The sequence below is a fragment of the Mauremys mutica genome, chromosome 13, assembly GCF_020497125.1.
Source record: "Mauremys mutica isolate MM-2020 ecotype Southern chromosome 13, ASM2049712v1, whole genome shotgun sequence".
Classification (NCBI taxonomy): domain Eukaryota; kingdom Metazoa; phylum Chordata; order Testudines; family Geoemydidae; genus Mauremys; species Mauremys mutica.
This window is the reverse complement of record NC_059084.1, coordinates 56,980,066-57,002,237: the sequence shown is the minus strand read 5'-3', so window position 1 is coordinate 57,002,237 and position 22,172 is coordinate 56,980,066. Positions and strand designations below refer to the sequence as shown.

The 22,172-nt window shown below is 44.9% G+C and overlaps 2 protein-coding genes across 8 annotated transcripts; both read right to left on the bottom strand.

Annotated features, from left to right (window-relative positions):
- Positions 1–273: 273 nt before the first annotated feature.
- On the bottom strand, positions 274–6,511 carry LOC123348795 (olfactory receptor 11L1-like). 7 transcript variants are annotated; one of them, XM_044986434.1, is made up of 4 exons: positions 6,440–6,511; positions 6,120–6,230; positions 2,018–2,236; positions 274–1,533 (listed from the first exon to the last, which is right to left on the bottom strand). In XM_044986434.1, the coding sequence occupies exon 4, from the start codon at positions 1,506–1,508 to the stop codon at positions 555–557; it is 954 nt and encodes a 317-aa protein (XP_044842369.1). In that variant the 5' UTR covers positions 1,509–1,533; positions 2,018–2,236; positions 6,120–6,230; positions 6,440–6,511; the 3' UTR covers positions 274–554. The 7 variants fall into 7 exon arrangements, with proteins under 7 accessions (XP_044842369.1, XP_044842368.1, XP_044842371.1 ...); XM_044986433.1 differs by having other exon boundaries at positions 6,125–6,230; XM_044986436.1 differs by lacking the exon at positions 2,018–2,236.
- Positions 6,512–12,638: 6,127 nt separating this feature from the next.
- LOC123347808 (olfactory receptor 6B1-like) lies at positions 12,639–13,580 on the bottom strand. The gene has a single exon (XM_044985002.1). It carries the CDS (start codon positions 13,578–13,580, stop codon positions 12,639–12,641), a length of 942 nt encoding a protein of 313 aa, XP_044840937.1.
- Between the last annotated feature and the right edge of the window lie 8,592 nt (positions 13,581–22,172).

Here is a 22,172-nt window from a genome sequence, read left to right as displayed (position 1 = left end):
TTTTTTTCTTTGTAAATAAATCTGATTTTGTGCCACATTGCTTGAAATCATTTCAAATGTATCTTTTGTGGTTAATAAACTTGTTTTCTTGTTTTATCTACACCAGTGTGTTTGGATTAAGGCATTTGGTAAACTCCATTTTGGATAACAAGGCTTGTGCATATCATTTATTATTAATAAAATGATGGACATTGCATGAGCTTTTATTATCCAGATTGCACCCTGGGGAATGTCACACCCACTCTCCACCCTTTCATTCTGGAAGAGCCTGATTTTGCAAACATTAGCTTTTGAAGCCAGTCTTGCTGACATGAGATTTCTCATTGACTGCATTGTGACCACTTATACAAGCACAGATTTCTCCTCAGAATTGGAGCTGTTCAGAATCCCACTCCAAAGACCATATTCCCTGCTGGTGGACACTGGCAGAGCTGTGGTGATTTCAGGGGAAAACTGGCAGAGCTGTGGTGATTTCTAGTTGGCATCATCTGAAGATCTGACTCCTGGAGATTGGCTCTATTTTGGTTTAACCTTAGAGCCTTACTCCAGGCTGTCTAAATTCTTGTGACGGGCACCAATTTACTGAGAGCTTTCCACAGGGCCTCCTTCACCGCGTTGTTTCTCAAGCTGTATATCAGGGGGTTAACCAGGGGAGTCAAGATGGTGTAGAAGCCAGAGAACACTTTGTTCAGGGATCTCAGCCTGTTGGAGTCTGGGAGCATGTACACAATGATTAGGGATCCATAGTAAATTGTCACCACGCTGAGGTGGGAGGAGCAGGTGGAAAAGGCCTTTTGCCTCCCGGTGGTGGAGGGGATTCGCAGGATGGCAGCAATGATATGAATATAGGATGCCAAGGTCAATAGAAATGGGGGCAGGGTGAATATGGAGGAAGATACGAAAGCAGTAACTTCCAGAAGGTGAGTGTCACTGCAGGCGAGTTTTACTATGGGGGTGAAATCACAAAAGAAATAGTCGATTCCATTGGAGTCACAGAAAGTCAACTGTGACAACAACACTGTCAATGTGGCAATCGCTAGGGAGCCACTTACCCAAGAGCCAATCGCCAGCTGGAGGCAGAACCTGTCATTCATACGGGTGGTGTAGTACAGGGGTTTGCAGATTGCTAAATACCGATCATACGACATTGCAGACAAGAGAAAACATTCAGTAGCTGCTAAGCATCCAAAGAAATAAAATTGTACAAAACAAGCAGTAACAGAAATAGTCTTGTTGCCAGTCAGGAAACTTGACAGCAACCTGGGCAGGATTACTGAGGTGTAGCAGATCTCCAAGCAGGACAAGTTTCCCAAGAAAAAGTACATGGGGGTGTGAAGGTTCTGAACAGATACAACCAGCGCCAGGATGAGGATGTTCCCAACTATGGTCACAATGTAGATCACTAGAAAGAGGAGGAAGAGAAGAGTCTGCAGCTCCGGGAGATTTCCAAATCCCAGGAGGATGAATTCTGTGATGGATGTTTGATTTCCCTCTTCTGTGTCTGCCATGGATTGTGCCTAAATGAAATTGGAACTAGAATTGAAGGGAAATAAATGTATATGTTAAGAGATGTTCAATATGTTTATTCCATACACCCATTTCCCCCTCCGATAATCACAAATTCAACATCTTATGATACCACCCAAAAATTAAGGCAGACAAAACCAGTTGTCACTTAAAAATATATAAAACTAGGAGGATACAACATCCTGAAACTTTGGTTCTATTCATTCCCCCAAACCCTTTAACCAGGGAGCAAACATGACCATTCAGGAAGGTATAACTATTAATAAGTACACTACAATTAAGTATTAACCATACTTTGCACATGGGGTTAAAACAAGTATATTAGTTGTTAGATTTGAGATTCACATAAATAGACAAATATTTAGGCACACAAAGAGATAAACATCTCTCTCTCTCTCTCTCTCTCTCTCTCTCTCTCTCTCTCTCCTTCCACCCTTCTCCATAGCATCTGAGCGCCTTTCCCATCAAATCAGTAGTAATAGAGAAGTACCTAGTTAACTTCAAAGTGTTTGGACATTCCTCCTTTTTTGAGATACCAGCTCATCTCATGGAAGGTTTTCTTGGTTTTGGATTTTGGGAGAGGAGGAATAAAGTTGAAGTAGGTGTCACAGAATCCTACATCAGAGGCCAGGAGGGAGCATTGCATTGCAGGTATGAGGCTCATTCCTGTTTAAGTGGAAAAGCTTTCCCAAAGGTTTTACAGTGTTTCCTAAAGACAGAAAATGGATTTACCTCATCTGACTCTGAATGCACCTAATCTCCTCTGGAAGCTCCTTTCATTACCACATCCCCCCATCCAAGAATGCCTTCTCCCCAGTTCTCATGCATTTCATCCTTAGCTTTGTGATTTTGGATATTACCGGGCTCCTAGGTGCTACAATAATACTTGGAGAAAATTGAATGCATAGACACAATTTGAATCAGATACAAATCTACACACACAAGCACAATGGTGCATGCACAAACACAGACAAACAAACAAATGTCTACAGACCCACAAACAAGTATAACGGAATACATAGACATGTCAACATACAAAGATATAAAGCTGTGATCTTCAAAAGACTCCAGAGGAGTTAGACATTCAAATCCTATAGATTTTCAGTTTGATTTGGGCACCTAAATCTCTTAGGGGTATTTGAAAATCCCAGTTTCAACCTACAAGGACAATCACACTCACATCGACAGGCACACCCAAACTGACACATTAGCACACTCAAGTGGCCATACATATATGAATATACAATCAAATAGGAATGTACAGTCAGAATCTCTTTCATGGTCATGAAAACACAAGAGAGAAAATGGTTTACTTTGGTACGGAATGAATTTGCTGGAAGTGGCTGTGAAAACTTCACTATTTTACAAGCTAGAAATTAGAGCTATTGTAACTCTCCCTTGTCTGGTTGATATATCATACCTGTTGTTTTGCTTGAGTGCTGTAGTCCCTTGACCATTCTGAGCTCTTATATTTATAATGAAGACTGTTTGTGTTCAAATTTTTACTAACCTATGTTCATTTCAACCATGAAAACTCCTAACTCATCTTGCCAGAAATGAATTGTCACTATCTTGCATGGATCTCCAAGTGCTGCAGAACAATTGTTTATACAGCTTCTGGTGACCATTGGGAAAATATTCTCAGAGAGACTCTGCTGAGGTGTTGCCAGGCAACCCAAACTCCACTGACAAACAAGAGATGATGAGCTCATTCTTTCAACAAAAGAATCGCAGGCTCTATCTGACTGAGCGAAGGATTGGTATATCGTAGACCGGTGCAGTGCAGGGTTGAAAATGTGAAGAGTGAACTTGTCTCTCAATTAAGCTGTGAAGACCCATGGTCCCCTTTCCATTACATTGCAAGGATGGTATCATGGTGCATTGCTCCCTTGATGAAAAATCACATCACAGACATTGGGTAGCCATTGCCAAGAGGGTATCCCATAGTTATTTTACATATCTATCTATAGATCTATGTAATCAGGATAATATCTGAGTTTGTCCCAATATCTCTTCTCTCTCCCTCTCTTCCTACTCCTCCTCTCTCCCTACCCTTCTCCTCTCATCTTTTTTTTCTGGATGTTTCTAAACTGCTATGAGCTTCCTTCTCTCTCTTCCTCTCCCAGGATCCTGTGTGTCTCCTCCTTTGCCATCCCACCAGCCTCCTCTAGGCCTGAATCGACCACTGGGATCCATGAGTGGCTCCTGTCAAATTCACAGGAGTTCTTGGCATTTACGTGGCATTAAGATTTGAATGAAAAGAGAGCAGCTTTTCTACTGTTTGCTCAACACCTCCTACACAGGCCAACACGTGGGAGTCAAAGACAGGGAGGATTCCTCCGAGCAGTCTTTCAAAAGGAATTATTTTGGGGAATTTCTCTGGCCTGTGTGACTCAGGGGGGTCAGACCAGATGATCATAATGGTCCCTTCTGACCTTGGAGTCTATGAGCCGTCACAGTGCCTATCTGCAGACAGGTTGAAAAAAGCACCTATTCAATACGAGGTTTCCAGGAGAGAAATGTATGGCCACCTGGATGTTGCTGGTTAAAAAGTGTGTCTGCTGCTATTAAGTCATTATTGGAGTCTGACCTTCAGTCTCAAACCATCCCTCATTCTAGACAGTGATGAGCTGCCAAAATCTTAACAACGGGTTCCCTATAAAAAGTTCTGATTTAACAACGGGTTCCCTATAAAAAGTTCTGATTTAAGGGATGTGCGACAGCATGTATTTTTTGTACCAATAGGGTTACCATACGTCCATATTTTCCCAGGAGGTGATTAAGAACCGAAAAGCCTGACATGTCCAGGAAAATACAGATGTATTTTAACCCTACCTAAAGTTCTTTTTTAAAAAGATGGGGCTGAACTAGAAATGAGCTCCATTTCACATGTGTGGGTGGTGATCAGGGACAGTCTCAGTTTTTGGGTCTTTTTCTTATATAGGCTCCTATTACCCCTCACCCCCGTCCCGATTTTTCACACTTTCTGTCTGGTCACTCTAGGGTGTGCACATGTGTGGTTCCCAGCTGCTCCCTGCCCCCCCCTCATTAAAGCAGGTGTGCAGGGTTACTGCCCTGGGAACTGCAGGGCACCAGTGGATGTGGGGCTGGCTGCAGATAGGGGCGTGGGGCAGGGCTAGCTGGAGGCAGGGAGTGACACGGGCTGGCTGTGGGCAGGTGATGCAGATGGGCGGGCTGCAGGTGGCTGTGGGCAGGGGGTGGCTGCGGGCGGCTGTGGGCAGAGGCTGGCTGCAGGCAGGGGGTGGCTGTGGCAAGGGCTGCAGGCAGAGGCTGGCTGCGGGCAGAGGGCGGCTGTGGGCAGGGGCTGGCTGCGGGTGGCTGTGGGCAGGGGGTGGGGCAGAGGGCAGCTGTGGGCAGGGGCTGGCTGCGGGTGGCTGGGGCAGGGGCTGGCTGGGGGCAGGGGTTGGCTTTGGGTGGCTGCGGGCAGGGGCTGGCTGGGGGCAGGGGCTGGCTGTGGGTGGCTGGGGGCAGGGGGTGGCTGGGGGTGGCTGGGGGCAGGGGCTGGCTGGGGGCAGGGGCTGGATGTGGGTTGCTGGGGGCAGGGGCTGGCTGGGGGCAGGGGGTGGCTGGGGCTGGCTGGGGGCAGGGGCTGGCTGGGGGTGGCTGGGGGCAGGGGCTGGCTGGGGGCAGGGGCTGGATGTGGGTTGCTGGGGGCAGGGGCTGGCTGGGGGCAGGGGGTGGCTGGGGCTGGCTGGGGGCAGGGGCTGGCTGGGGGTGGCTGGGGGCAGGGGGTGGCTGGGGGCAGGGGCTGGCTGGGGGCAGGGAAGGCGGGGGAGGGGCGCAGATACTCACACGGGGGGGGGCTGAGAGCAGCAGGACGCAGCTGGGAACCCCCCCCCCCCCCCCAGGCAGCAGCAGGAGCCCCAGGGCCAGAGGTCCAAAGAGCAGGAGCAGCAACAGGGCCAGGAGGCAGCTCACATGGCTCCCGCAGCACAGCGCAGCGCCCCCCCGGCCGGGAGGAGGAATTACAGGCTTCCCAGGCAGAGCCCATCAAAGCTTCCCTTGCAGGGAAGCTAGTTAACAAGCGGTTCTAAAACCGCTTCTAAATTTAACAACGGGTTCGCGCGAACTGGTGCGAACCGGCTCCAGCTCACCCCTGATTCTAGAGCCATATAACAGACTCATTGGAGCAGACAAGTGGATTATGGGTTGCCCACCTTCCACCGGTCTATAAAGTCATGCACTTGCTCTCTCTCTCTCTCTCTCTCTCTCTCTGGCCCAATGGCTATTTAAGTATTTATCCAATGTGGAAAGGCTTCAGCAGGAGAGACTGGGGAACCTCATATCAAAATATCCCCCAGCCCAGTGGTAATAGCACTGTTCCTAGAAATTTCAGATCTCTGTTCAAGTCCCTTTACTCCTAATGCAGAGGTGGGAACTGAAGCTGTGTCTTTCACCTCCTAGGTGAGTGCTCCAAATGACTGAGCAAAGAGTTATGAAGGAGGTGAGAGTGCTCACAGCTGAGCATCCCAAGCAGAGATGAGAACCTTGATGGTATCTCTCATTGGCTAGCCTAGACAAGGAACCCCTGAGTGCACTGACTTTTGTGAATCCCATTTTTATGTGCCTACCTTACCCCATTCACTGTACAGGAGACTGGGTGATTGAACTGAGGCTTTCAGAATCGGAGTGAATTTTTCAGCACCTAAAAAGTTACTTGCCGCAATGCTCCAAAGTTGCTCCTGAAATACAAATAATGACTATGAAACACACAACAGTTATATAGGTAGGAAGAGCTGATATCTCTGGAGGATGCCATCCTTGGATTTCTGTAGGTCACATATAGCATGGCAATGGCTCTCTTAATTTCCCTACACTCACTCCCTGCCAGTGTGCCTCAACTCTGTCCTTAAGAAGCCACTCTAGGGGTGAGAGGGGTTTTAAGAACTACCCGTAGTCCAGTGAGTTCTCATCTCTGTCCTGAGAGTGCCAACAAGGTGGGCAATTAGTTCCCAGTGTGCTGGTGTGGTTATGATGACATGGACATGGTGTTCCATTACTGACACCACCCCAGCTCCACTATGATGTGTGCTGTTGCTGTCACTGACAGTTATTGCTAAAAGCTTTTGGCCTGGACTTCAGAGTCAAGAAAGAGAGACAGAGGGTCAGGAGCTGTAGCGGAAAAGCTGTAATTTGGTGCTCATAGAGAACAAGAACCTCCAAGGCTGAGTAATGTCTACCTAGTGACTGTCAGGAAAGGCCGACTGTAGGAAAGACAATGGGTTTATAGGTATTTTAAATCTACTTTTCTAAGTTTTGGGCACTGTATGGACAAATACTCCTGCTTCTGCTCGCTGAAAACTTTTCCTGACCTCAGGCCTCCAAAGGGGAACTCCAGACAGGTCCAAGGACAAATGGACCTACCAAGTATCCCAGCTGGAGCCCAGGGAAGAGTAATCAAAAGACACAGTCAGAGAGTGGTAGGATTGCGGGCTTCCCACCCCAGAGAGAAGTGGAGGCATGAACCGGCCACGTGAAAGGGATGCACTAAAGGGACTGGAGAAGGGTCTCAGGTAAGTTTTAAAGTCTGGGCTGTATTTTATTACAGCCACATTTTAGGAAAGATGTGGGCAAACAGGAGAGAGTCCAGACTAGAGCAACAAAAATGATGAAAAGTTTAGAAAGTCTGACCTATGAGAAAAGAGGAAAAAACTGGCCAAGTTTAGTCCTGAGAAAGGAAGACTGGGGGAGAACTTGATAAGAGTCTTCAAACACATTGTTATAAAGAGGACAGGGATCAATTGTTCTTCATGCCCACAGAAGGTAGAACAAGAAACAATGGGCTTAATCTGCAGCAAGGGAGATTCAAGTGAGATATTAGGAAAAACTCTCTAACTCTCAGGGTAGTTAAGCTCTGGAACAGGCTTCCAAGGGAGGTCGTAGAATCTCCGTCATTGGAGGTTTTTCGGAACAGGTTGCACAAGCCCCTGCCAGGAATGGTCTAGTTTTACTTGGTCCTGCCGCAGCACAGTGGCTGGATTTGATGACTTCTTGGAGTCCCTTCCAGCCTGACATTTCAATGATTGTAATTGTTATCCCATAAGGCCAAGCTCCTGGTGTTCTTCTGCAATTTAGTGAGGTGAAATTCCTATTGACTTCATAGGCTTGGATTTTCTAAACCACCTAAAGGGTTTAGCTACTGATATTCCACTGACTTTCACAGGAATAAGAGGGGAGATTTTCAGAAGCAGAAATAGGAGTGAGGCACCACACTTTCATGGATGTACAATAGGATTTAGGCACCTAATTCCCTTAGGCCATTTTGAAAATACCAAACCGAACCCTTATTGGTATTTGTCATTGATATTGAAAATTCGTCCTCAGATCAACGTCAATGGGAATAATACTCTCAGCTCTCTCTGTGTATGACGTTTTCTTTGAGTCGAGAGGGGACATTGTCAAAGAAACAAAGGTAGTTTAGGGACTTACCTTTGATTGAAAAGCAACCATAATTTCCAATGAAAAATATAATAAATCATAAAGTGAGTGGGAGATGGAACCCTTTGAAAGTCCTCATTCTAATTATATTAATCTGTATCATCTAGATCTGTGTCTACCCATCAAAACTACATTAATTTGTCATTGAAAATAATGAACACTTATACAACACTTCTTTTTTTTCATTTTCTGTTATTTTTTTGAAGGGTGCAGGAGTAAAAAATGTGTAGAAATTTCTCCGTGGTGATGAAATACAATATTTGATTCTGCTGCTTCTTTGCAAGGTCACAGAGTTACATTTGCTTTGGAAATCGAAAGTATGATGAATATCCTGATTTTCTGAAATTAAAACTTCAACCTCAATGTCATAGTTACATGTTGTCACCTTTTTTACAAAAAGCACCTTTCTGAACCAGCCCTGGTAGAGGGAACAAGCCCTAGTATCTAACATTGATACATCATATGGTCACACTGGACATAATTCTTTTGTCACTTATGTTGGTGTGAGTCCTCTGACATCACTGGAATTATCCGAGATTTGCACTGCAATGAGTATCAATCCTTTCTTTGTTTTGTGTTGTTTGTCACCATAATAATTCTTGACCAGGTTTAACCTAACAGAAAGACATCATTTCCTGAACTGCAGAGGTGCTGAAGGTTCTCCAGGAGCGCACAGATGGACCTCTCAATTGTCCTCCAGAGACTCCTCTTTAATTCTGGAGACTAAGGGCTAGGCTCACAAGGGAGAATAAGGGGTTTCAAGACTCAGGGTCTCATCGCCTCCATTTCAGATGCTCTTCTGCCTGGTGGAGCCCACACCCCCAAATTTGGAACCTAGGAATAGACTCACAAAACAATTTGGGTATGGTGAGGCTGAGTGTCACCATGCCCAGCTTTTAGGAAGCTGGAGAATCACTGGGGCTCACAAAGCATGAGTGCCTTAGCTCCCTATGCAATGAGTGAGAGACGGGCACTACGAATGTGACTCACAAAAGGCAGCCCGCTAGGTGAGGAGAGGCCACAGGGAGGTGACCAGGAGAGGGGTGTCCTCTTTTGCAGACAAGTTCCTAATCCCATTGGCAGGGAGGCACCTCACTCTGCTTGAGATTCTCCGCTGTCAACCATCTCTTGGTGTTAGGCACCTACGTCATTTTCATAGAATCATAGAATCATAGAATCTCAGGGTTGGAAGGGACCTCAGGAGGTCATCTAGTCCAACCCCCTGCTCAAAGCAGGACCAAACCAACTAAATCATCCCAGCCAGGGCTTTGTCAAGCCTGACCTTAAAAACCTCTAAGGAAGGAGATTCCACCACCTCCCTAGGTAACCCATTCCAGTGCTTCACCACCCCACTAGTGAAAAAGTTTTTCCTAATGTCCAACCTAAACCTCCCCCTCTGCAACTTGAGACCATTACTCCTTGTTCTGTCATCTTCTACCACTGAGAACAGTCGAGATCCATCCTCTTTGGAACCCCCTTTCAGGTAGTTGAAAGCAGCTATCAAATCCCCCCTCATTCTTCTCTTCTGCAGGCTAAACAATCTCAGTTCCCTCAGCCTCTCCTCATAAGTCATGTGCTCCAGCCCCCTAATCATTTTTGTTGCCCTCCGCTGGACTCTCTCCAATTTATCCACATCCTTTTGGACGGGACAAATCACAATCCCTGCTAACATTTAGCCCAGTGGTTAGCCTACTCACTTGAGATGTGGGAGGTTCCTAGTTCAAGTCCCCCCACCTCCACAATTCCTGAGTGGGAGGACGGATTTGAACAGATCTGTTAGATTCATAGACTGTAAGGACAGAAGGGATCATAGAGATCATCTCATGTGTCCTTCTGCACATTGCAGGCTGCAGAATCTCATCCACCTACTGCTCTAATACACCCCACACCTCTGGATGAGTTTACGACCTACTCACTGTGATGGGCTGGAACACAGAACCCCCTTTGGGACTGCCGTCTGATGTGCCTAGACAATCTCTAAGCCTGTTTTCCCTGCCAGCTTGGGACTTCAGTCCCTTGCCTTGTTTGAGTCAGACACACTTGCCTGCTGCAAACACAGATCCAAGTCTGAAACACATCCCCCACAAGCTGCAGGCTTAACTGAAAACAGCTTAAGAAGTGCTCCTGTCTTCAGCAGTCAGATACCCAGCTCCCAATGGGGTCCAAACCCCAAATAAATCCATTTTATGCTGTATAAAGCTTATACAGGGTAAACTCATAAATTGTTCACCCTCTATAACACTGATAGAGAGATATGCACCGCTGTTTGCTCCCCGAGGTATTAATTACTTACTCTGGGTTAATTATTAAGTAGAAACTGATCTTATTAAATACAAAAAGTAGGATTTCAGTGGTTCCAAGTAATAACTGAAAGAACAAAGTAAGTTACCAAGCAAAATAAAATAAAACACGCAAGTCTAAGCCTAATACAGTAAGAAAACTGATTACAGATAAAATCTCACCCGCAGAGATGTTTCAATTAGCTTCTATCACAGACTGGACACCTTCCTAGTCTGGGCCCAATCCTTTCCCCAAGTACAGTCCTTGTTCCAGCTCAGGTGGTAGCTAGGGGATTTCTCATGACTGCAGCCCCCTTTGTTCTGTTCCACCCCCTTACATATATTTTGCACAAGGCGGGAATGCTTTGTCCCTCTATGGGTTCCCACTCTTCCTTCTAAATAGAAAAGCTCCAAGTTAAAGATGCATTCCAGTGAGGTGACATGATCACATGTCACTGTAAGACTTCTTTAACCACTTGCCAGCACACACCTCTACAGGAAGACTTAAAAGTAAACAGAGCCATTTACAACCAATTGTCCTGGTTAATAGGAGCCATTAAGATTCCAAGCCACCATGAATGGCCCACACTTTGCATAATTACAATAGGACCTCAGAGTTATAGTTCATATTTCTAGTTTCAGATACAAGAATGATACATACATACAAACAGGATAACCACACTCAGTAGATTATAATCTTTGTAATGATACCTTACAAGAGACCCTTTGCATGAAGCATATTCCAGTTACAGTATAGTCACACTTATTAGCATATTTTCATAGAATCATATGCAGTGCAATGGCACACGCACATAATGATTTACAGAGAGTTATAGAGAGAATATAAATTATAGAGAGAATCCACCTTTTACTCTAGTTTAAACCTGCAACTGGTCCATACCCTAAGATGCAGAGAAATGTGATCCTCCCCATCCCCAAAAAAGTCTCTGCCAATCTGACCTGGGGGAAAATTCCTTCCTGTCCCCAAATATGGCTATCAGTTTGACCCTGAGCATGTGGGTGAGACCTACCAGCCAAAGAATACTTTGTAGTAACTTAGAGCCCACCCCATCTAGAGTCCCATCACCGGCTGTTGGGCAGATTTTCTACTAACAGGCTCAGATATGCCACATGCCATTGTAGGCAGTCCCAACAGACCATACCCTCCATAAACATAACAAGCTCAGTCTTGAGGCCAGTTAGGATTTCTGCCCCCACTGCTCCTCGTGGGAGGCGATTACAGAACTTCACACTCTGATGGTTAGAATCGTCTACCTATCAGGTGAGTGTTCTGCGTTATTCTGGTGCAGGGCTCCCTCTGTCTCACTAGGTGAAATCCTCCACTGTGGAGAGATAATTTTAAAAGGAATTGGAGCAGGAAAATCAGAATATTTTGGCAAAATCAAAATTTTCCTATGGAAGATTAAAGTTTAAGATTTAAGTTTTCCAGAAACTTTATTTTCCATCGATAAATATTTCAATGAAAAATTCCCAATCAGCAGTAGACACAGTATCTGGGATTATAGACCTTCTTAAACTGGAGGGGTGAAAATCTAGCATGATTGAAATCAATGGCAAAACTCCTATCGACGTCAGTGATTTCACCCTATGTGGCTGTTGTAGAAATCAGCTTCTACCAAAAGTACAAACACATAAGTTCCCACACATCTTGAGTTCCAGCCTTGTCTGCATTGTTGTTTACCATGCGTCACACCATTCTCTGGAACTGTATACCATCTACAGAGCTGACCAGTGTTGGAATATCATTGTTTTGCATTCATCAAATACTTCTGCCCCCTTTTGAATAAAAAAGTATCTAGTTATATTTTGGGACCCTGGAGACGTTACAGATGGAAGAATTTTCCTTGATGAAATCTTGTTTATTTACGAGGAATTTACAAAGTCCTACTTCTCTGAACGCAGGAGAAAACAAGAACAAACAAAAGAGGCAGATTCTTAGCTTACAGTCACAAACCTCTTTAGTCAACACCAACCCAAAAAACTTTCTCTTTCTAGCTTTTCCCAGGGTCTCAACAGGCTCACGGGCTACTGCTTGGCTTCTTTGATTTTTTGCCTCTGCCTCTTTTTCTGTTCCTTTATGTTATCAGCTTCTGTGTGTTCTGCCTTCCCCTCCCCCGCACCAGACTCTTCCCCCTCCACACACAGACACACTCACAAAGAAAACCCCCACAAACAATACTCAGTAACAGCCCTCCATCCACTCAGTCCAAACTCCTGGGCAGGATCACAACCTCCTTTTGCCCTAGGTGAGAGGCTTTTGCTTAACTCATCCTAACTGATGAGTGAGGTTTGTGATTGATGTAATTCCTGGTACCACTCCATGTAATGAAGCCACCTGGGTAAAGTTCTTCCTTAGACCCTAAATAATCCTGAGGTTGTCACTGATTTCCTCAGTGCCTCTTTCACCATGTTGTTCCGTAGGGTGTATATGATGGGGTTCAGCAGTGGGGTCAGGACACAGTAGAAGAGCGACACCACCTTGTCCATGTTAGAGGACTCCATCACAGGTGGCCGGGCATACATAGAAAGTGCTGAGCCATAGAATATGCCTGTGACCACAATGTGGGCACCACAGGTGGTCAGAGCTTTCTGGAGCCCACTCTCTGAAGGCGTCCGCCATGCTGTCCGTATGACGCAGCTGTAGGAACCGACGGTGAGGAGGAAGGAGGTCCCGGCTACGGTGCATGTCAGGGTGAAGCACACGAGCTTGCTAAGATGCATGTCTGAGCAGGAGAGCTTGGCCAGGGGGACAAAGTCACAGAAGAAGTGGTCAATCTCATTGGGACCACAGAACGACAGCCTGGACACGAACATGGTGAGAACAGAGGAGGCCAAGTAGCCAGACACCCAAGCGACTGCTGACAGCTTGAGGCACAAGATGTTGCACATGATAGTGGAGTAGCACAAGGGGTGGCAGATGGCCAAGTAGCGGTCATACACCATCACTGCTAGAAGGAAGAACTCAGTGGAACCCATGGAGAAGAAGAAAAACATCTGGGCTATGCATCCACGGACAGAGATTGATCTGTTCCCTGGCAGAAGCCCAGCCAGCAACTTGGGCACCGTCACTGAGGTGTACCAGATCTCCAGGAAGGAGAGGTTGCTGAGTAACATGTATATAGGGCAGTGGAGGCTCAGACAACTCCTGACTATGACAATGATGGAAGTGTTGGTGGCAATGGTCAGGAGGTAGATGATCAGGAACATCACAAAGAGGATCCACTGTAGCTCTGGGGATGCAGAGAAACCCATAAGAATGAACTCAGTCACTTCAGTTTGGTTAGCCCCTTCCATGGGGCTTGCAACTGTTTGAGCCACAGGAGAAAAAATGTATATGTTAATATGAGGATTTCCAGAACAGAGCCAAATCCTGAAAGGCACTGAGATAGATAGATAGATCTGGAAGGGACCTCGAGAGGTCATCTAGTCCAGTCCCCTGCACTCAAGGCAGGACTAAGTATTATCAAGACCATCCCTGACAGGTGTTTATCCAACCTGCTCTTAAAAATCCCCAGTGATGGAGATTCCACAACCTCCCTAGGCAATTTATTCCAGTGCTTAACCACTCCAACAGTTACGAAGTTTTTCCTAATGTCCAACCTAAACCACCCTTACCTAAATTAAAACCCATTGCTTCTTGTTCTATCCTCAGAGGTTAAGAAGAATAGAGGGAACATATGGTGATAGATAGATAGATACATAAAGACTGTGAGCACTCTAAACTGCTTTGTTTTTTGGCAATTAAAATATGTGGAGCTATACCTATCTCAGAGAACTGGAAGGAACCTTGAAAGGTCATTGAATCCAGTCCCCTAAATTCACAGCAAGACCAAGTACTGTCCCTGACAGATTTTTGCCCCAGACCCCTCAGTGGTTGAGCTCACAATCCTAGGTTTAGCAGGCCAATGCTCAATCCACTGAGCCATCCCTCCCCCTCTCACAAAAGTCACTATATAGGACATTAAAAATCTAATTGCATGTGCTCTTTAGTAGCTCAATAAAGTAATGAAGAGCTAAAATTTCTAATGCTCTGTGAGAATCTGGTACCTTAGATTTATCCTGGATGCACTCTAGATACTTCTTCTTGTGTCAAATTAATGCCCTCCGATTAAATACCAGCTCATGTGTGTACGATTATCAATGTCTCTGCTGCCTCTTCATTCAGGAATGGGGTTTGGAGTTGCAAAGCAGCACTCCGCACGCCTGAATCCTGTCTGTCCCAAACTGGGCCATTTATAACGAGTGAAGGACACATCCAGGGAATGCACTGGGAATCTGAAAGCTGAGGGATGTGTCTGCTGTTGCTCTACCTAATTACAATATGATGTGTACATTTTCCCCCAGCTCCTATTTTACCTCAGAGGCGGATGAGTCTGCCATAGCCTGAGCTAACAACCTTTGGGATTTTAGCTCAGCCTGGAGCGGTTCAGAACTCAGAGGTCCTGGGTTCATTGCCCCAACCAGACCTGAGACCCTCATGTAACATGTGGCAATGTGAACAAGAATTTAAGCTGTGATATGGGTTCCTCAGCCCCACCCCTCAGTGCCACAGGAAAGAAGGGAGATTCTAGGCTACTTGTGCAGCTTTTAATTATGCTGGAGCAGAGGCAGGTGGATGGTCCATTTGGAAGAGCTGCGAGGCAAGAGGCTGGGATTCTGTCCCCACACTTGTCCAGTTGCTTCCCTGGGTGACCCAAGGCAAATCACGTTGGCCAGATTTTCAGATCTATGGATTCATAGATGCCACGGCCAGAATTGGCCAATATGATCATCTAGTCTGACCTTCTGTACAACTTAAGCCAGAGCACTGCTCCCAAATAATTCCAGTCTTCATTTAAAAACTATCCGTGATGGAGACTCCACCAGAACACTTGGTAAATTGTCCCAGTGTTTAATTACTCTCCCCATTAAAAATGTAGGAATTTGTCTACCTTCACCTTCCAGGCATTTCGGTGCCCAAAGATACATACAGGTGTCTAGTGGGATTTTCAAAATGCCTTCACCGATTAGCCACCTAACTCCCAGTGAAATCACACAAACGCCTAACGTACATGCCAGTGCCAAGCAAAGGAACAAACCACACCCACCCAGACACCTACACAACTCTGCCATATACCCAAGCAGATACACTCCACACACCATCTATATCCAACACACACACACCCCACTCCCCAAAGGCCTGGTCTAAACTTAAAAGTTAGGTTGTCATAGATACCTCAGTCGGGGGCATGAAAAAACCACACCCATGAATGACACGCTATGCTGCCCTAACTCATGGAAGACGTTTTCTGTCAAGTTAGCTAGTGATGTTCCTACACTGACAGAAATACCCCTTACATTGGTGTCAACTGCATCTATGATGTGGGTGAACACTAGCATAGCTACACTAATGTAGCTGTGCCAGTATAGTCTCTGTATTCTAGACACAGCTTCAGGCTGAATTCTTCCAAGCCTGTTTCTGTTTGCTACTCATGGCACTAACTGAACTATTTATTAATTAATATTTCTCATTTTAAATATATTTCTGGTTCTTTTATGTAACACAGACACATTAATCTGCCAATGCACCCTATTTATCCCCCCCACCACACACACATAAATATATTAGACAAAATTAAACAAAGCTTTCAAGTACACAAAATAACCTGCAAATTTGCTTCTTCTCCAGTCTCTGTTTTTTATTAAACTTCTTCTTGTTTTTACTGTGAATATATCTGGGTATGGTGTATTGAGTAGAGAATGAATCTGAGGTGAAAGTGGGCACTATCCATTTGGGACTTGCGATCTGTGAACTTTGTCCACTGGAAAAGGGGTTGGAGGCTAGGAGGGCTTGTGGACTGGCAAATGCCTATCGCTAAGCTGTGAAGGAAGAACAATGTCTGAAGAGGCGTAGCGTTGCTAGAGGCTGCTGGGGACACACAGTCTTCTGCCCTCCCCCCCCCACAGCCACCATTTTTTGGGGCGTTGGGCAACATACACATTTTATCTTGGCTACATTTTGAAGATTTAACACAAATTTAGAAACTTCCCATCATGAAAAGGTTAAAAGAGAGGCCCCCTTCTCCCACAATTCCCATGACATTTCATGAATCCTTTAGCCAAAATGACTGAAATCAAAGCAAAATTTGTCGAGTTTGATTGAAATGAAATGTTTCACTTCAACATTATCAAAACATTTAGATTCTTTTTTTCAGTTTCTTCACAACTATGTGGTAAACGTGACACACATGGATGAACAGTTTGGGGTCAACCAAAACTGCATTTTTTTGGTGAATTAACTCAGCGCTACTTGCCAGAGTTCAGTACTGTTTTTTCTGCAGAATTATTTTGTCTTATAAGATTGGCCATAGTGGGTCAGACCAATGGTCTATCTAGCCAAGTATCCAGTCTTCCAAGAGTGCCTGGTGCCAGATGCTTCAGAAGAAATGAACAGAACAGGGCAATTTTCAAGTGATCCATCCCCTGTCATCCAGTTCCAGCATCTGGCAGTCAAAGGTTTAGATTATCTGTGAGCATCAGCCATCAGGAGGTAATGACAGATAGTAAGTGTCCAAACTGGATTTATAGAATGTAGGAATAGTTCTGTGTTCTGTTCCTAACTCCTCCCTTGCCTCTGTGAATTAAGAGATTTGAGATCTAGATGTTACATCGGAGTGGCCTATTAGTTTGCACTCCTGGGTAAAGCTGGGAAAAAATTTTCTGATGAATATTTTTTTGGTCAAAAAATGCAGTTTCAGGCCAATCAAAACTATTCATGAATTCAGGTTAAATTTGGTGAGTAGTTTTGACTGCAAAAAAATGTTCATTTTGACATTTTCTAAATGCACCATTTTGTCTTTTTTGTCAAATGACATTTTTTAGATGCTTAGCTAGATTTCTTAAAAAACAAACATACAAAATGGAAAAAAAAAACCACCCAGAACAAAATGAAACAAACAAAATAAAATAATAATAATAATTTTGGTCAAATGAATTATTTTACTTGACCAAAACTAAAATTAAATGTTTTATTTCAGATTAACTAAAATGTTTTGGGTTTTTTGCTTAATCCAATTGGGTTTTTATCCATTTTGGGGAAGAAAAGAAATCCATTTCCGGTTGACCCAATTTTATTTTTATTTTTCCATAGTTTTGGGGTTGGCCACTGAACCAAAAAACTCAGCAATTCACTCAGCTCTACTTTTGGCTTCGATTCCCAGCTCAGGGATGAAAGTGGCATCTAGTGGTTAGAGCACGGGGTCCCTGAGTGTCAGGACTCCTGGCTTCTATTTCCAGCTCTGGCAGAAAGAAAGTCTAATTGTTTAGAGTAGCTGGCTGGGAATGAGGAATCCTGGGTTCACTTTCTGACTCACTGTATGACTTGGAGCAAATCGATTCACCTTTCTGCACGTCACTTTACACATCTGTAGAGTGCTGATTATAGAGAGGGTCATTTTCACACAAGGGATATGCTGTGAGCAAATAAATGATGCATACATTGTATTTTCCTTTTTAAATGCAGAACTTTTTATTTTATATATTCTGATTGGAATTTTTTTTTATCTATTTCTCTTCTAAAGGCAGCTTCTTCTGTATTACTGACATGAAAGGAGTGATTTGAAAGAAAGAAAGAAAGAAAGAAAGAAAGAAAGAAAGAAAGAAAGAAAGAAAGAAAGAAAGAAAGAAAGAAAGAAAGAAAACTTTTATTTTAGTCATACTGGTATATTTTTTCATATCTCCCTGCTAAAACACCCACTTCTTCTGTACTGGTCAAAGGGAAACGATCAACATCATCATCCCGGTTTTCGTTCCTAGCTGAGATGCTACAAGTCCCACACCGGTGGACCAGTGCAATGCTGCTGCTGTGGGACTCTTATAAATCACTTGTCAGTTTATAACCCAGCCATCAGCGCCGCAAACACAAGGAGCAGCTAAACGACACAATGGGCAGCTTTGAAAAAAAAAGCATAGGCCTTCCTTTGTGACCTTGCCAGGTGCTTGTCGGGAAATGCTGAGCATCCTCAAGGACAACAGTGGGAGTTGTGGGTGCTCAGTCAATTCAAGGAGGTTGTCTGCACCCCGAACAATCATGCCCATGGGCACCTTCCATTGTGAAGCAGATGTACTAGGGAATACCAAGCCTCTATACTTCTGCACTCTCTCCTTCTTAGCTCAGCTCAGACTGCGTGTTCGATGAGCCTCAGGCACTTGGCAATTGAGTCTCTCAATGCCTCCTTGACCTTCTAGTTCCTGAGGCTGAATATGAGTGGGTTGAGCATAGGGGTCACTGCAGTGGTCATCAGAGCGGCGACCTTGTTGAGGTTCATGGAGCTGGCTTAAGAGGGCTTGACGTAGATGAAGATGGAGGTGCTGTAGCCGACGGTGACCACGGTGAAATGAGAGGCACAGGTGGAGAAAGCTTTCTGCCTGCCCTTGGCAGATGGGATCCGGAATTCAGTCACACATGTCCCATTCCTTCCTTCCATACCTGTTACGACCCTTACCTAGACAGAGAACGATAAAATAATGAAACCAACACATTTTCAAATGTTATCGAGAACTTTACTCAGAATTGAAGAGGGAAACGTGAGGTTTAATTAATAGATAACAGTAAATAATAATGGAGAAAATACAGGAGAGGATGGAGAAAAAAATGATGAAGAACAAGAACATAAAGAATGAGAAGAGCCTCTAAAACAAGATTGGTCATTGGGATTGATACATGAATCACTGGATGAGGTTCTTAGGCCTGTGTTATGCAGGAGGCCAGAATAGGTGATCCATAATGGTCCCATTTGGCTTTGAAATCTATGAAACTATCAAAAAGACAACGACAACAATGAAAATAGAGAAGCAGAAGTTAATGACAATGCAAAATAACTAAATCACAAAAGTGGAACGAGGCATATTTTATTTTATTTTTCTCCCAAGCACATGATGATCTGATCTGAACACGTAGGCTGATATTTTCAAAGCAGGCTAAAATTAATTGGAATTGGCCATCCAAATCTGCTATGCACTTTGACAATCTGTTTATTTGTCCATCATCTTTAATAATATTTCAGGATTTGCTCTTCCCTGCATCACGCTTTGTGGCAACAGCATGCCCTATACCAGTGGTTTTCAAACTGCAGGTCATTACCCAGTACTGGATCATGGCATGTCAGGCACTGGGTCGTGGTGGCTCTGGCCAGCACCACCAACTGGGCCATTAAAAGTCCCATTGATGGTGCTGCCCGGCTAAGGCAGGCTAGTCCCTACCTGTTCGGACACCATGCTGCACCCCAGAAGCGGCCAGCAGCAGGTCCCTAAGAAGGGGGGCCACAGGCCTCCACGTCCTGCCCCCGCCCCGAGCACCGGCTCCGCACTCCCAACGGCCAGTTCCCAGCCAATAGGAGCTGGGCGAGGTGATCCCTGCTGGTGAGAGCAGCATGGACCCGCTTGTACACCTCCACCTAGGAGCCAGACCTGCTGCTGGCCTCTTCCAGGGCGCAGTGCAGTCCATGGTGCCAGGACAGTCAGGAAGCTGCCTCTGTACCCCTGCTGTGCCGCTGACCAGGAGCCATCAAAGGTAAGCCTGCACCCCAATCCCCTGCCAAAGCCCTGAGAGCACCAATCCCCTGCTCCCAAACCTTCCTGCACCCCAGACTCCTCAGCCCCATCCCAGAGCCTTCACCGCCAGCCCAGAGCCCTGACCCCCTCCCGCACCCCAACCCTCTGCCCCAGCCCTGAGCCCCTTCCACACCCCAAACCCCTCATCCTCAGCTCCGTTGGGTCATGGGCATCAACAATTTTCTTCAACTAGGTCACCAGAAAAAAGGTTTGAAAACCTCTGCCCTATACCATACCTACCACATACCTACCTACCCTGAAAAATCAATCCGTAAAAAACAATCACTGAAAAATTCATCCAAAGCAAAAGAACTATAAAAAGACCTGAAACAAACAAAACAAAGAGAAAAATAAGTAGTTTTTTATACCCCCAAATGGAGAAGAGTCAGAAGCTTAAACACATTTCTATGGGCAATCTATTTTATGTCAAAGATGCTGAGATAGGTGTTGGGAAGCAGGATAAAGTGAGAAGAGAAACAAAGAGAAGAGATATTTTTACATCTGTACGCAGAGAATATAAAGTAGTTGCCAGAGATTAATATAAGTAACAACGGAATTTGGATTTGGTACCATTTTACACCCAGTTTGCATTCATCGTGCAACAATTCTTAATGCATGGTGCAAGGCATGAGAAAAACAGATCTACTGATGGCATTTATTGAATGGCATGTTTGTGTATTAGGCATTATTTTACACTACTTAATAAAACAGTGGTCTACAGAATCTGACAAGAGTGTCCCTTCTAGTCTCTCAAATGAGAAAAGTGAAATATCCATGTTTCTTAGAATTTTCAGATCTACAAGGCTTAGAAAGGGTTTTACTCTGTGTTTTGTGAAGCATCATGTAGGTTTGTGGTGTGAAATAAAAGAAAATAAATAACACTGGGGCTCATATTTCTCTGTGGTGTAATTCCTCATTCAACAGGGCTCTCACTCAGCCTGGTGTGAATGAAGCCTATGGAAGTCAAGGGATAAAGGGAACTTAAGTGAAAATCCAACCCACCCCAGTAACATCACCATCTAAAGAGCTCCCTCATTCTCTGAGTCTTCAGCTGCATCTCCAAATGGAGCTGATGATAGTGTTCAAAGTTGCCTTGCTCACAAATAAAATAAAGATGATGTTTTATTCTCCAGGTACAAGATGAAAAAACTAAAACCAACAATCCACAAACCAAGGGAGATTCTCTCCAATTAATGCATTATTGCCACTAATGAACATTTTGCCAGGGAAATTCTATCCTCAGTGACTCCTCTGCAGCCCTGGCCCCTTCACATCCAGCCCTCTGTGACCCCTCTGCAGTCCTGCTGCCTGCCATGGTTCTATAAGTTAGAAGCTGGCCATGTCAATGAAACTTGCTTGGCAATGCAGGAGCCAGAAGATGATCCGTCTCTCATCAGTGCATTGATTCAGGAGGATAACTAGAATGAAAAGTTGCACAAGCTTGGCACTGTCCCTTCATTTAACAAATCTGAGTCTGATAAGCATGGAGGGAGGGGGAGTGGTGCAAAGGAGGAAGTTGTTGGTTTAGCCAGGGAATGCAGTAGGATTCCTAGTTAAGTATTACAATGCAACAGCCAGGTACAATTCCTTGGTTTACAGATCTCTTTACCAGGTGGAATTTCCTGGACAACATGCCAGACTCAGGGTCCCATTCTCCATGTATTGCACCTTGTGTTCTCATTTACAGCAGAGCAAAATGTGTGCAAAATGCTACAAAACCAGAATGTTAGTGAGAGTCTGGGCTTTCTATTCCTGGCTCTACCATGGGCCAGCTGTGTGGCCTTGTGACAGTTCCTTCCCGTCTCTGTACCTCTCTGTCTCCTCTCAACCTTTCTCTGTCATTTCTATTTAATCTGGAAGATTTTTGGTGGGGACTGGCTTTCTCTATATGTCTGTGCAGTGCCGAGCACAGTGGGGCTTCATTCTTGTTTGGCGTTTCCAGGTAATAAAAATAATAATTATTGTTGTTGTTGTTCTACACCCACTTTGCACAAGAATAAATGGCAACCCAAGTTGCAAGGCAATGGAGAAGCAAGCCCTATACAAAAACGCCTTGGTGTCACCCCATATGAATAACACCAGAAAACCGTGAAATACACAAAATATGATAGTCAGAAATACTCACATCATTTCCCACACATCATCCTCAAGGGCTGCATTTAGCGCTATTGTCCTTTCTCAAAGGAGAGAGGTCCCATCCAGCCTATATGGACTCCAGAATGCACAGTTCTCTCCTTTCAGGACATCTTCGGCTAACGACAGCTGCGCTCTTCCTGCCTATACCCAGACCACTGG

What these genes read in the sequence shown, in the direction of transcription:
- LOC123348795 (XM_044986434.1), bottom strand. Translation starts at nt 1,508, where the DNA reads ATGGCAGACACAGAAGAGGGAAATCAAACATCCATCACAGAATTCATC.
- LOC123347808 (XM_044985002.1), bottom strand. Translation starts at nt 13,580, where the DNA reads ATGGAAGGGGCTAACCAAACTGAAGTGACTGAGTTCATTCTTATGGGT.